Source organism: Delphinus delphis, chromosome 14 (genome assembly GCF_949987515.2).
Source record: "Delphinus delphis chromosome 14, mDelDel1.2, whole genome shotgun sequence".
NCBI classification, from domain to species: Eukaryota; Metazoa; Chordata; class Mammalia; order Artiodactyla; family Delphinidae; genus Delphinus; species Delphinus delphis.
In genome coordinates this window covers 2,992,904-3,006,520 of record NC_082696.1, presented here as the reverse complement: position 1 = coordinate 3,006,520, position 13,617 = coordinate 2,992,904, and the positions used below count along the sequence as shown (strand labels likewise).

At 45.2% G+C, this 13,617-nt stretch overlaps 1 protein-coding gene across 1 annotated transcript; it reads right to left on the bottom strand.

Moving 5' to 3' along the window:
• Positions 1-335: 335 nt before the first annotated feature.
• Positions 336-11,828, bottom strand: MPC1 (mitochondrial pyruvate carrier 1). The gene is made up of 5 exons (XM_060029655.1): positions 11,629-11,828; positions 10,387-10,390; positions 2,043-2,139; positions 1,199-1,331; positions 336-876 (listed from the first exon to the last, which is right to left on the bottom strand). The coding sequence occupies exons 1-5, from the start codon at positions 11,697-11,699 to the stop codon at positions 852-854; spliced, it is 330 nt and encodes a 109-aa protein (XP_059885638.1). The 5' UTR covers positions 11,700-11,828; the 3' UTR covers positions 336-851.
• Between the last annotated feature and the right edge of the window lie 1,789 nt (positions 11,829-13,617).

Sequence of the window (13,617 nt, the reverse complement as noted above, 5' to 3'; positions counted from 1 at the left end):
TGCGGGCCTGCAAGCCCCACGGCTTCCCTGGAAACAGCACAGACGTTAGCTGACCTGCCTCGGGGGGAAACTCAAGCCCAGGATGCTTCCGGGCAGCCTGCAGTCAGCTAGTGCGGAGCAGTTTTAGGCGCAGTGCTTGGGTGCCTTTTCTAATATCTGCCCATTGCAAGAGCGCATTATGAATAGCTGGGAATGTGGACGCTTTCCCGAAACTGGCCCCCAGCTTGTCACTTCCCTAGCCATCTGAATCATTTTCAAGGAGTTCCACTTTTCACCTGTAATTGACCTTTTAGGGATATAGTTCTTCAGTTTCTTAATAAGGCATTTAATCATGCTCATTTGACAAATATTTAAATCATTTATTGCCATTAATTTACAGCATTTCAATATACACACTGCATGGAAATACAAATACCTTTTCAAACACTGGCAATGTGATTTTAGCTATGTGGCCAGCTGCCAGCTGTCTCATGGTCATTAAACGAAAGGTCAGGATTTCTGAGTACTTAAATGCTGATGGTTACAAATTTTGTTCTCTTCGGGTTTTCATAAGGTAACTTCTAACAGATAACATACATATTACTGCAGATAAAACCATCACTGGGAATCATTACATTGATCGCATATTTGAGCTATGCTTTCTGAAGAGAAGTAAAACATTCAGTACTTGTAAGGCAGCCGAGAGTGGGTTTGGGAACTCCCTGCTATTTCTAGAAGAATCGTCTGGTTAGTAAAAATAGCGTTCTGCATATTTCTCTTAGCAAGACTATTCACTAGGGTGGAATGTGTGACTCAGCAGCAGCAGCTGGCAATGCCACCCCTTCAAGAAGCCGGTTCTTCATTTTCCATTGTTATGCTGAGGCATTTTTAGACATCCTGGGAAGGAGCACAAAGACAAACGCAATGAGAAACAAAACTTCACCGCCAGCCTCGAAGGCCTTGGAGGGCTTTAAGAAGACACCTTTACGTTAACATGTATTTCAACTCACGATGTCGTAAGTACAGTAATACCCTATTTCATGCTAATTTTCATGTTTGATAAGTGAATTCTCGTCGCACTGTCTCAACGGCGCAGTCGCTTCTCAGCATATTTCTGCTCTGCATCGAGTCTCCCCAGCCGCACAGTCACAGCCCGCCCCACGACAGACACAGGCCTCCCCAGCTCCTCAGAACACAAAGCTCAGCGGGACCTACTTACTCGTGCCGGAGCAGCCGTCCGCCCTGGGTGAGCTGGGCTACCTCGTTGGTGGCGTGGCAGGCGAACAGCAGCCAGTTGCGAGGCTGCACCTTGTAGGCGAATCTCATGAACGCCAGCGAGTAACAGCAGAGGGCTGCGGGGACACGCAGGACAGTGACCTGCAGCCTCCAGCTGAGGGCTGCCGGGGACACGCAGGACAGTGACCTGCAGCCTCCAGCTGAGGGCTGCGGGGACACGCAGGACAGTGACCTACAGCCTCCAGCTGAGGGCTGACAGGGCTCAACTGCCTCAAAAAAAGAACCTTTTCTGCTAAAACCTTTACAGATGATAAAAGCTATTGCTTAGATGCTTCCATGAATGGGAAACTCATCAGATGGTTTGCTCCCGTTACGTATTGTTACTTATTACTTAAACAGTTAAAGAACATAATGTCAGTAAACTGACATCAGTTCTAGCCTCCTTTTCTGTCCCCTAGAGTGGTTTATAGTCCCTTATCTGAAAGAACTGCTATTTAATCCCCTCAACGAGTTTTATGTTCAAATATCAGGACTTCAAGTAAACGTTAAGATCCTTTTTCCACATAAAGTTCAAGAGGACACACTCCTTAACTAGGGGGACTACATCTGAAAGGCAAACGGGACCTTAACAAATACTTCCAACTACAGTAACCCTTTTCCTTCCTTACCATGAGGAGTAACACCCATCAATGACGTCAGGCGCTTTGCGTTACTTTCTAATGGTGACTGTAGTGTCTGGTGCTACGCACTTGAAATGTAAGCAGGAGCTGTATTATGCTATGATTTTATATGAAGAGCCTCCCAGTTATTCCAATCTGCATCCTTACCAAATGTCATCCGCCCGCTGATAATCTCCGGAGACTTCTTCATGTCATTGATGGCGGCAATGGGAAGACCCCAGTTGGCTACTGGGCCCCAAAAGTGCTGTTAAAAAATGAGGGGAGAAAGAAGAGGAAAAGTGAAGACAGAGCGTGAACAGCTACAACTTCTCTTAAACAGTGACGTGAAGCGTGCGGTTAACTGGGGAAGGTTGCCGTGCAGGCGTTCAGTGTGCAAGCGTGTGCCTATGAATCGGCAGTTCTCACAAGGTGAGAGCCCCAAACCAGAAGGGATCGGGCACTTTGCCAAGGTCCCTACCAGCTTCCAGATCACAACTAAGCAATCTCAGACTGTCCCGTTTAGAGAATTTTCAAATGAGATTAAATTCTTACACAAGTCACTCTTGCTACAACTTAAACCTGTTACAACCATTCTCGTAATGTAACGTTTAAATCTATCAAACTTTTTTCAAATTTTCATTAAGGTATTTATTTGTCAACATCTCTTAAAATGCAGACCCTAAGTTGGATACTTTTTCTGAAGAAAGTAACTTAATAAGGGAAGAAATTGCTTTTCAGCTCATACGAGCTATATGAAGATCAGAGAACCTAAAAATCTACACTCAGACCCCCAGATAATGAGAAATTAAACTGAAAATTAATTTTGAAGTAATAGGAACAGCCTATATTTAAGAAATGGATCAGGAGTTTCTCATGTACGACCATGGCCATCCCAGGGTACCGAAATGAAGTTGTCCACGTTGAACAGTAGCAACATGCAATTTAATTTAACTTCTGAGGTTGAAATAAGTCCAGGGGCTTTCCCCATTAAATTAAAAATTGTTTTATTTATGTACGATTTGCAAATAATGCTTTAAAATATGAAGGAGCGAGTTCCCTGGCGGTCCAACGGTTAGGACTTGGTGCTTTCACTGCCCTGGCCCGGGTTCCATCCCTGGATGGGGAACTAAGATCCCGAAAGCAGTGCAGCACGGCCCAAAAAAAGTGAAAAACAAAAAATAAAATAAAATATGAAGGAAACCACACACTGTTGGGTAAAGACCCTTTTCAGTTATCAGAACATTAAGCAGTGCTTTATTTCTGCCTATCAGAGCATTTAAGATAAACGCAGACTGCAAAATACCTTTCTAGACCTGCATTTCTAATACTGACCAAGAGTCATTAAAATCCAAAAACTTCGTAAGAATGAGAAACAAGGAAATGCAAGAAAAGTAAGTGAGAATTACCTTCGTCATGATTTCAGAATATTTTGAAACATTTACATAGCGTGTTTAATGTAAGCATGAGGCCTCTGCCTTAAACAGCTGCGAAACGGTCAGAGCTGTCCTACTGCCAGCATGGTGAGCACTGCACAGTCTCACACCTGAGTCAGGGACGCCGCACCTCAGGCACAGCTGGTATAAAGAATCTTTGAGGTTCTGGGGAAGGCTATTTAGTCCTCCTGCTTTCAGACTGGATTTTGTCTCAGCCACTCATTGCTGACACTTTAATGCTTCTTGTGCCTAGATGAAGCCTGGCCATTTTCCTCCTTCCTCATCCTCCAGACCTCTGGTGATGGAGTATCTATCCCTCCTCACCTACCCGCCTGTTTCCCCTCCTGTCCTTCCCTTTGTGTCCCTTCACTTTCAACTCTCTGTTACTCCAGTGATGTTCCTCTCCTCCTTTTTTCGACCACGTCAGTCTATTCCCATCGCTTGGCTGTTTAATCACTTTCCACCACTCTGCTCTACTCTGCACGGTGGCCCCCAGATCCCCGCATTATGCACACACTCAGGGCTGCCCTGAGGGGCTCAGCCAGGCCAGGCGTCTGCGCTCACAGCTGCGGCCAGGTAGTAAGAGCCCACGGCATAAATCTGAAACCTGAGGCAGCCCGGGGGACTTCTGGCCACAAGACAGTATTCAAAGTTCTACTGTGGTGAGTGTAGGGTTATATGAAGCAGCGTTCTGCAAGTTAAGGGCTATATATACACTTGTGATTATAAGCATTGAGATATACTTGAGATATTTCATAAAAAGAACATAAAAGGTAAAGATAATTTCAACACTAGTTACTAAAATATCTAACCACAGAAAGTTAATAATACATCTTTTCTATCGAGTACAAGACTCTAGTTCTCACTTCCCTTTCCTGGAATACATGTTTGGTCTGTGCTCTGTCAGATATTCATCAGTCGATGCACTGGTCCTGCAGAGAAGTTAGTGTCCGGAGTGGAACCGGAGAACCAAGGGGTCACTGGAGGTGCCCTTAGCCCGGGACCCACAAGGTCCCAGGATGTGGCATGATAGCTGTCTCCTGTCCATACTCTGTTAATGCAGAAAGTCTGCAGAAGCCTGATATGAAGTAGCGACAGGTTCTTACCGTACTATTTTGTGAGGAGTCACCGAGGTTCAGACAGGAGAGACATGAGGGGAAAAAAAAAAAGATCAGATGCTTTGTAAGATTTCGGTTACTTTAACCTCATACATGTGTTCAAGTTTCAGTAACAGAACCACAACACTAGGAGCACATATTCTTTTTTTTTTCTTGAGAAGATCTAGTGATATTAGGTCAATAACTTTGACCTAATGAAAGTAAACCTTAATTTTATGAAACGTAAACTTAATCCTTAGAGTGGAGCTATCCAACAGGAATATAATGCAAGTCACGAACAGGAGTCACATGAAATTTAAAAATTTCTAGAAGTCATGTTAACAAAAGTGAAAAACAACAGGAGTTAATTTTATTATTTATTCCAACATTTCTAACTATTTTAATTTGAACACGTAATCAATAACAACCTGTTGATGAGGTATTCTACATTCTATTTCGGCACTGAGCCTCCGAGATCCGGTGGGTGTCGACACAGCTCGGCTTGGACTGGCCACCCCCCACGAGCTCCCCTGCCACCTGGGGCTTGTGGCTCTCAGACTGGACAGCACAGGCTTATGGGGGCATTTCTTTGAAAATGACAAGTTGGTGAGAAGCACAATCCTGCAGAATTCTACCAGCAACGGACTTTCCGTTTTTACTTACCAACAGCCTCTCACCAGAACGTAAGCTCCTAAAAATAGGCGTGTAATTCCATATTCTGTTCACAGCTGAAACTCTGGCCCAAGTGGTACCCAGAATTCACAAGGCACTCAGAAAATGTTTGCTGAACGAATGAAGAGAAAGGTCTTCTAATGTTAAGTGAATTGTTTTCCTGAATGCTAAAATTAATACCATTCAGAAATACGTCGAATTAATTTTACTTCTGAGATGGCATTTCTTCTTTTCAGGATATAGCTTAATTGTTCTGACAAGGCAAACTCTTGAAAGTGTAGCTCCTGAAAGAATTACTGAAATAAAATGATAAAATCCTCTATACACACTGTCTCGTCCAAACAGCTCCGCTAGTTGTTTTGATGCAGAGGTCAAGGAGGTTCTAATCTCCAGCATGAGAGTAGTTGTTGACGATGCTAATAATATACTTCAAATAGGTTCTGTTATGAAATACGAACAGCCTAGAAAGAGTCTGTCTTTCAATGTTAAGTGCACTGTTTTAATAGATAATGTTTCAACTGCGGTAACAAATTACGTTGCCAAGATTGTATTTCACAGCAAGTCCAAGCTGAGCACAGTGTTTGGACGGCAGAGAGGGTGAGTCCCTTATCAGGTCAGAGGGCAGGATCCAGTCGTTTATGGACTATAGTCACCTGTGGTGTCACTCTCTTTTGTTCAGGATCTGAACACAGGCCTTTTATTTATCTGTAAATTACCAATGGCACATTTTTTTCCTACAAAAATATTTTAAAAGATGTGTTTCTTAAAATCTAAATTGTCAGCTTGGAGATAATTGAGTTTTCAATTCAGGACTCTTTCCTTGAGTTGTGCAATAGTTCAAATTCTACCCTATTTTACAACAGGCAGGTTATAAAGGAGTGTGAAGGAGGAATAACTTCTGCCATCATACTCTGCTCAATCCCAAAGTCCTATGTGAAAGTGACCACAAAAATAAAGCTGATCACATCACTTTAATAGTGGTTTAATGACGATAAGCCAATCTGAGAATAAATTTATTCTAAACATCCCTGGGAAATACAAAAAGCCACAACTCAGCATCCCCTAATTCTATGTCAGAACTGTCCAAAACATGCATCAAGTACTCAGGCAAAAAATCTGAGAAGCATATTTGCGCAGAGCCAAACTGGACAAGAAAAGCTTCCTAGTATGTATTAGCTTCTGTTCCAAAGAAAGGTAAACTTATAAGCAACACAAACTGCAGTTGGCGGACAATAATGTTAAAACTGTGTGGAAAATACCCTTGACTTTCTCTTTATTCGGTATGTTGCCTGTATTTTATTTCAGTGAAGGTTAAAACAACCTCAAAATGCATAAGGGTTTTCTTGGTTCCCTTACGACCTTGAATTCTTGTGGAGGAAAAACCGATCTCCCCCGTTAAGAATGATGATGGAGGTGACAAAGGAGGATGACTACCCTGCATAAACTTTATCCTCTGTTTCTCCTTAATTTGGAATACTGTTTGTTTGGCTCCAGGTTTCTTCTAAGCTCATTTTTATTTTCTTAGTGTCTTCTCGGCATTGCCAATCTGTTTCTTCCTTTCCTAAAATTACTGACAGTAACTGTTAGCTTTCTCTGAAAGTACTGTGAGTAATTTATAACTTGCTTACACAGTACTAAAAGGATCTAAGTGGCAGCCTAGCATAGTCTGTTTATGTCATCACTGAGAGCGGGGTAAGGCTTGGAGACGTTCGAGACTGCAGTTCTCCTACAGGCTGAAAACGCTCACTGCCATTTCAGTTATGCTCAGCAACTTGTACCTCATTTTCTAGTCCAAGTTAAAATGAGAGGGAGTTTTAACAATCAGAATGTGTGATATTCAACTGTATTTAGATGGTCAAAACTAAACTGGACGGCAGAAAAGAGATTCCTGTGGCCAGTTCTGCTTCAACGCTTTCAGCCTCAGTAACTTTCTGAAGGTCATTTACATGGCAGGGAAGTAAGGCCAGGGGCGGGTACGCAAGCAGCATGGCAGAGAAGGGAGGCAGACACAGGAAAAGTAGGTGCAAAGAAAGTACCTGAAACCTTCTTTTCAAAGGTTTTTGTGCATAACCATTTCCCTTTAAATCTTAATGTCATCTTAATGACATTCCTGTTTTGGTTTCACAGGTTTGGCGTCCAGAGGGTCTCAACTTTTCCGCCTGGTTTGGATCTGTTTTTCCATATGGCAGGTGAAGTGTTGGACTACCTGATGTCTGAAGTCCATTCCAGCTCTAATATCCTATAACTTGTGAAAGACTCCCTGTTTTCCACTGCAACTTCTCACTTGGGTAGTAAATATAAATTCTTAAAGCTCTCCTGGAAACTAAGAAGTTAAAATAACTTAGAATAGATAACCTCATTAACTGGAGAATATTCACTGCCAACAGCCAACTCACTTCAGATTTACAAGAGCATGCTGACTGATTAACTGATTTTCAAATACTCGTGATCTAGGTTCTACCTAAGCAAGCATTCTTTGCACATATATCCAAATACATATGTGCACGTATACCTCTGTTCACTCCTCTGAGGGAGGGGAGTAAATCTCTAGGATAAACATACACAGACCTTGACCGACTCAGTCACTAGAACACACATCCTACCTCAAAACTTAGTTGCTCATCTAATTTATTTTTCTTAACCAAAATTCAGGAGGGAGAATAAGAGCAAAAAAGAGACAGCTATCTTCTTTTACTCCACCAATAACGTATGTGAGGAAACAGTTTATTTAAAAAAACAAAACAAAACGGTAATAGAGATCCAGGAAGTTCTTGATTCAAGATTTTCATTAAAGTAAGTGAGAAGAAATCAGTGAAAGGAAGGATGGAAGGCATCAGAAGGAGCACTGGGAGCCCAGGGATTAAACATGGAATACTGATAACAATAACAAGAGCACGTTTACTTTTGTAATATACAGAGCACTGTGCTGTGTTGTCAAACAGCTACCAAAGCCCCCACACCAAGCAATTTGTCCAAGACTACACAGCCGGAAAGCAAACGGGCTGGGCTGCAAACCCATCGTCAAACCCATCACCTATAGGTGTAATACTACCGTCATCGCTTCCAACAAAAACTGTCAGGAATCACTTAACAGTTTAATACTAAGACCCAAGTTAAATGCCCCAGTTGTCCCAGTAATGCCGTTTATAGCTGTTTTTTCCCATATCAGATCCAATCAACGTCCACACACTGCCTTTGGTTACAGCCTGTTCTAACTCCTGTTCCTCAATGAAAAAAAAAAAATCAACATTTTAAAATACACTTGGAAATTCACTTTAGTAAGAAAGACATTTCAGTCTTATCCATAAAATGTAATTGACAGGAGGTTATAATCTGTGTAAAATATGACTTTAAATTGTTGCTAAAAACTTCAACTATGTTGTTAATAAAATGACTTTAAAAATTCTAGAGCAGCTTTAGTTTGGAAAACCTCTACACCCCTTCGGCAGGCTGTAAAAACAACGCTAGAGAGCTTGAGTTGTTCAGGAGTGCAAATGATTGACAAGGCGAGAAGGCACAGGGCCCCGTCTCTGATTGAAAGAGAATATGAAATTGTCTCCTCATGGCTTTATTTATTTGCCAAAGCAAAGCAGGGGCCGTAAGCAAGAAGACTAGAGGACCAAACAGGGGAAACGTTCCTCTAATAAATGCTGGGGAGAAGTGACTCCTTTCTGGAGAAAAAGCTAATAAATGAGCTGCTGCTGAGCGTTTTGATATCAGCCCAATCACTGCTCTGCAGGCTGGCATGAAATCCTACTGCTGCCAGGAGCAGCAGGGAAGACAAGGCCAGTGGACATCTCACTTCACCTGTTCAGTCCACAGAAGGATTTCCAAGTCAAAATCGCAGAGCTTTACGCCTCATGAAACTGAGCAGGACCCTGCAGGGCCTTCCTGAGTACAAATGCCCCTCTGTGTCCCCCGTTTCTTGTTGTAGAAAAAGGCTTGAGTCTTCCAGGCCTTCCCCAAGTTCCCAAGGGCGGACTCAAGCAGTTGCTAAGGAGGGAAGTGAGGGAATGCAGGAAGAAGGAAAAGCAGTTAAACAAGAAAAGTAATGATAGCTTAAACAATAGTTCAGCGATAAAACAGAGCCCTAGCTCCTCCTGAAGGGATACACATATCAATCTAACACGTATCTTTGAGTTGTTCTGCAGGAACTAAGGCTCCCACCCAGGTGGAGGATGGTCACTACATTCCCACCACAAGAGGTAGCCTCAGACTAGTTGGAACCAGAAGGTTGACATTAAGATTCCCAAAATATCACCCTGTTACCTCACCACCTACCAGTCAGAAGAAAGTCCACAAACTGATCACGCACCCTGCAAGCCTCACTCCTAATGTGTCTTTAAAAACCCCTCCCTGAAAGCCATCTGGGAGTTTGAGCACGAGTTGCCCCTTCTCCTTGGTTGGCAGGCGCCCTGCAGTGAACGCTGCACTTCCCTTCCCCACAACCAGTGTCAGGAGACCGGCTTTGCTGTGTGTCGGGTGCACAGACTCAAGTTCTGTTCAGTAACACTCACACTTAAGATTTTAACTTTTCCCATATCAGTACACTTTTTAAAATGTTTCTGCTACAAAAATAGCAAGATATAATAGAAATACATAGTGATTTGGGGTTTCCAAGTATTTTCACATCCCTCATCTGGTTTACTTTTCTCAACAACCCAACCAGATAGGGCACTGTCATTAAACCCATTTCACAGACAGGGTAACAAAAGTCCACTGGGATTGACTGCTGGGGATCCCTTGGCTAGAAGTCATTCTTCAGAATCCTAGCTGGATGTCCTGCCAGGCAGCACTTCCCTGGACACTGCAATTCTCTTTTTTCCCTCATTTAGTCAGAGCTTGATACAATAAAAGCAATACTAGAAAAGGCATGTAAACATTAAAGCTACATGAACTTAATCTTTGAAAAAAGGTTAGACCATATATCAAAGTATTCAGTTGAAATACCTGGCTCACAGACCCCTGTCTAGTAAAAAAAAAAAAAACATACATTTAGAAAAGCAGGGCTAACTCTCTTCATTGAAAATACATATATTTTACAAATTCTTCTTGTGTAATAGAATGTTAGGTAATCATCAGCATATTTCTAATATGGATAAGACTTTATTCTTAATTACATCATACAGTTTTACCCTTAGCTGTACTTAACTATTAGGAAGGCTCACACAAAGGAGAAACATTAGTGAAACCTAAGGTAATATTTGAAGTCATAGAGAAACTTGACTGCAGGGACTAATAACACAGCCTCCCATGACTACTTTCCTCCGATCTCCCCAGCACATTACTCTGATAAATACTCTGCTCCACAGTACTAAACATCTGTCCTAATTAATCATGGTCCTATGCAAGTACACAAAGTTCATTTTTGGAAAGTCAAGAGTGAAGCTTCTGTTTCCAAATTTACCACGTGGCAATTATTTTTCTTACCCTACTGCCCTTAAAATTACAAGCAAACAGTATTTGCAATAAAATTCAGAATTTAAAAAAAAAATCCTTTTTTTTTTCTTTTACTGGTAAAATGAAGCTGCCTTCATACTGTACCCTATGGATACTTATTTCTCCTCAGCTGTCATCACTTCACCTCTTTACTACACTAACCTGTTGAAAAATACTGCAGCCCTACACTTACCTAGGTTTAAAAAAAAAAACAAAGAAAAACTAAAATGTATACACCTAAATAAACTATATCAAACGGTTTTAAAGTTATATTAAATAAATGAAATAAAAAGCAAGCATCTCAAGATTACAGGCGAAAATAAAATACAGAAAGTGGGACTTCCCTGGAGGTCCAGTGGTTAAGACTAGCGCTTCCAATGCAGGGGCCGCAGGTGGCCCCTGTGGGGGGGCGGGATTAGGACCCCGCCTGACGAGCGGCGAAGCCAAAAAATAAAATAAAACATAGGAAGTAGGCTTTTCATCCCGCCACTGCCCTTTCTTTCTCATTGAAAATAAAGACTTAATGGAAAGCAGAATATTAAAAAGTATGCCCTTGGTTGGCAGAATATTCGTATGTTAGATTTGATTCCGTCCCACGCTTGACGTCCTGAAGCTGCGAAATCCGAAGGGCGAGGTCGACCGGGCAGGCTCAGTGCCCTTGTCGCGGAAAAGGAGCACCTGCGGCTCACCTTCCACCGAGCGATGCCGGGACGCGCCCTCCCAGCCCGCGCCCGGGGCAGGTCCGCCGCACACCTGGGCACACACCTGCCGAGCAGGTGCAGCGAGCCGGAGCCCCGGCCCCACTCGCCGGACCGGGCCCGCTCTCGGCGCCCGCCCGCGCCGGGGTGGGGGTCCCCCCGGCCCGCCCCGCTGCCCCACTGTCCGGAGCCCCAGGCGCCACTACCCCGGGACCCTGCCCGGCTGCCTGGACTCCCGCCCCGCGGCCGGGAGCCCCAACCCCGCTGTCCGCAACCCACCGCCCCGCCGCCCCGGAATCCCCGCCCCGCTGCGCGGAGCCCACCCCGCTGCCCGCACCCTCGCGGCCCCTCGTCCCGGCGGCGTCGGTTCCGCACCCTGGACCCCTCGGTGGGTCCGGCCCCGGGGACTCGTCACCTCATGAGGTAGTCCCGGAAGTCCTTGCTCCGGACATAGTCCGCCGCCTTCCGCACCAGCGCGCCCGCCATGGCCGTGCCAGACACCAGGCCGCCCGCGGTGCCCTGGGCGCCGCTCCTCGGAGCCCAATGACACCCGGCGGAGCGTACAGCGCGGACACCGCAACCGCTCGCCGGCGTGCCTCACGACAGCTCGGCCCCACCGTACGGTCGCGGGCCGCCACCTGACTCTGGGCCAATGGGAGGGCGCAGGGCGGGAGGCGGCGGCACGGATTGGCTCGCGCTCGCCGCACACCTCCTCCCCGCCCCTCGGCAGCGCGTGGGGGCGAGGCTTGCTGCCGTAAAACGGCCGGGGTCCGGCGGCGATTGGCTGGCGGTTGCCAGGCACCCGCGCTGGCGCGCTCGGGGCGGGCAGATGATTGTCCGAGGGCGCGCGGGACTATCCGCCGCCCGCATCTCTTGGGCCTTTGCAGCGTCCGCGAGCCCCCGCGGCCTCCCGGGCCTGCAGGCTCCAGACTGGAGGTGGGCGCCGGGAGGAGCGCAGCAGCGGCGCGCGGGCTGCGTCCGCAGTTGCCGCTACACGTGCCGGAGAGCAGGTCCGCTAGCTCTGGACCAGCGCGGGAACCGCAGCGCCACGTGTGGGGCGCACCGCGTGGAGAGGGAGACGTGGGAGGCTCCGGCTGTTAAGGGCTTTGTTTTGTTTTTGTTTATTGTAAATGTTTTACCCTGGCCAAAACTGTAGACGGCCGCGTCATCTAAAATGCCCCGGATGAGAGCATGGGGGCAGAGACCCTTGGGCATCTCTAGCAAGGACTTCAGTTGGAATGTAAACACCATTATTTTTGATATGGAAGGATTGGAAATGAGTTACATATCCACCAAAGGGACAGAGTCAAATAAATCGTGGTGCATCCATTCCATCATCGAATACTATACGGTAGTTTAAAAGAATAAGGGAACTATGTGTGCTGATATGGAAAGATCTTTAAAATTTATAGGGAAAAAAATCAAGGTGCAGAATCCTGTGTGAAGTATGCCAGTCATTTGTACATAGGGACAAAGAAAGTATAAATTTGTCTCCAAAGATAGAGGAGAAATGTTAGTGTTTACCTGTAGGGAGGGCTAAGGGGGTGAGGGAGGGAGGGATACTTCACTGTATACCCTTGTTCCTTTTGAAGCGTGTAAAATGAACATATGCTATCTATTCAAAATAAAAAGCATTAAAGAAGAAACAAAATGCCTTTGAGAGTTAAAATAGCAATCGTTTCATTGAATCAGATTTATTTCCTGTTAGGCTGTCTATGGGTCACACCTAACCTTGATCTTCTGTGAAAGTATATCTTAATACACAATGTTGCAATCCCATAATAACACCAGGAAGGCCGTTAGATTCCACTGGTGCTTTATGATGGAGAGAGGAATGTACGACCTAGCAGGACCAAAGCGGTCTTTATTATTCATAATATTATTAATACCTCCCATTTGTTCACCAAGAGGCACTTTGTTTATTTATTTTTGGCTGTGTTGGGTCTTTGTTGCTGCGCACGGGCTTTCTCTAGTTCCGTTGAGCGGGGGCTACTCTTCGTTGCTGTGCGCGGGCTTCTCATTGCGCTGGCTTCTCGTTGCAGAGCACAGGCTCTAGGCATGCGGGCTGCAGTAGTTGTGGCACGCAGGCTCAGTAGTTGTGGCGCACGGGCTTAGTTGCTCTGCAGCATGTGGGATCTTCCCGGACCAGGGCTCGAACCCGTGTCCCCTGCTTTGGCAGGCGGATTCTTAACCACTGCGCCACCAGGGAGGTCCCAAGAGGCACTTTTCAAATGTAATTTCTCCTCCTCACATCAACCCAGAAGGTGGGTGTAAGGAAACTGAAGGGCTTTTTAAATAAAACCAAACTGTGTCTGCCCCCTGCCATGTGAGAAGGGGCTCCTGGATCTCAGTGGTTCAGTCTTATCCCCTAATATTTTTCTTTCCCTCATAAGCAGTGGTTCTG

Coding starts and splice junctions, on each gene's coding strand:
- MPC1 (XM_060029655.1), bottom strand. CDS start 11,699: ATGGCGGGCGCGCTGGTGCGGAAGGCGGCGGACTATGTCCGGAGCAAG. Junction 1,332..2,042: donor CAGCGGGCGGATGACATTTG/GTAAGGATGCAG, acceptor GTGTCCCCGCAG/CCCTCTGCTGTTACTCGCTG. Junction 877..1,198: donor GGACGGCTGCTCCGGCACGA/GTAAGTAGGTCC, acceptor GCTCCTTCCCAG/GATGTCTAAAAATGCCTCAG.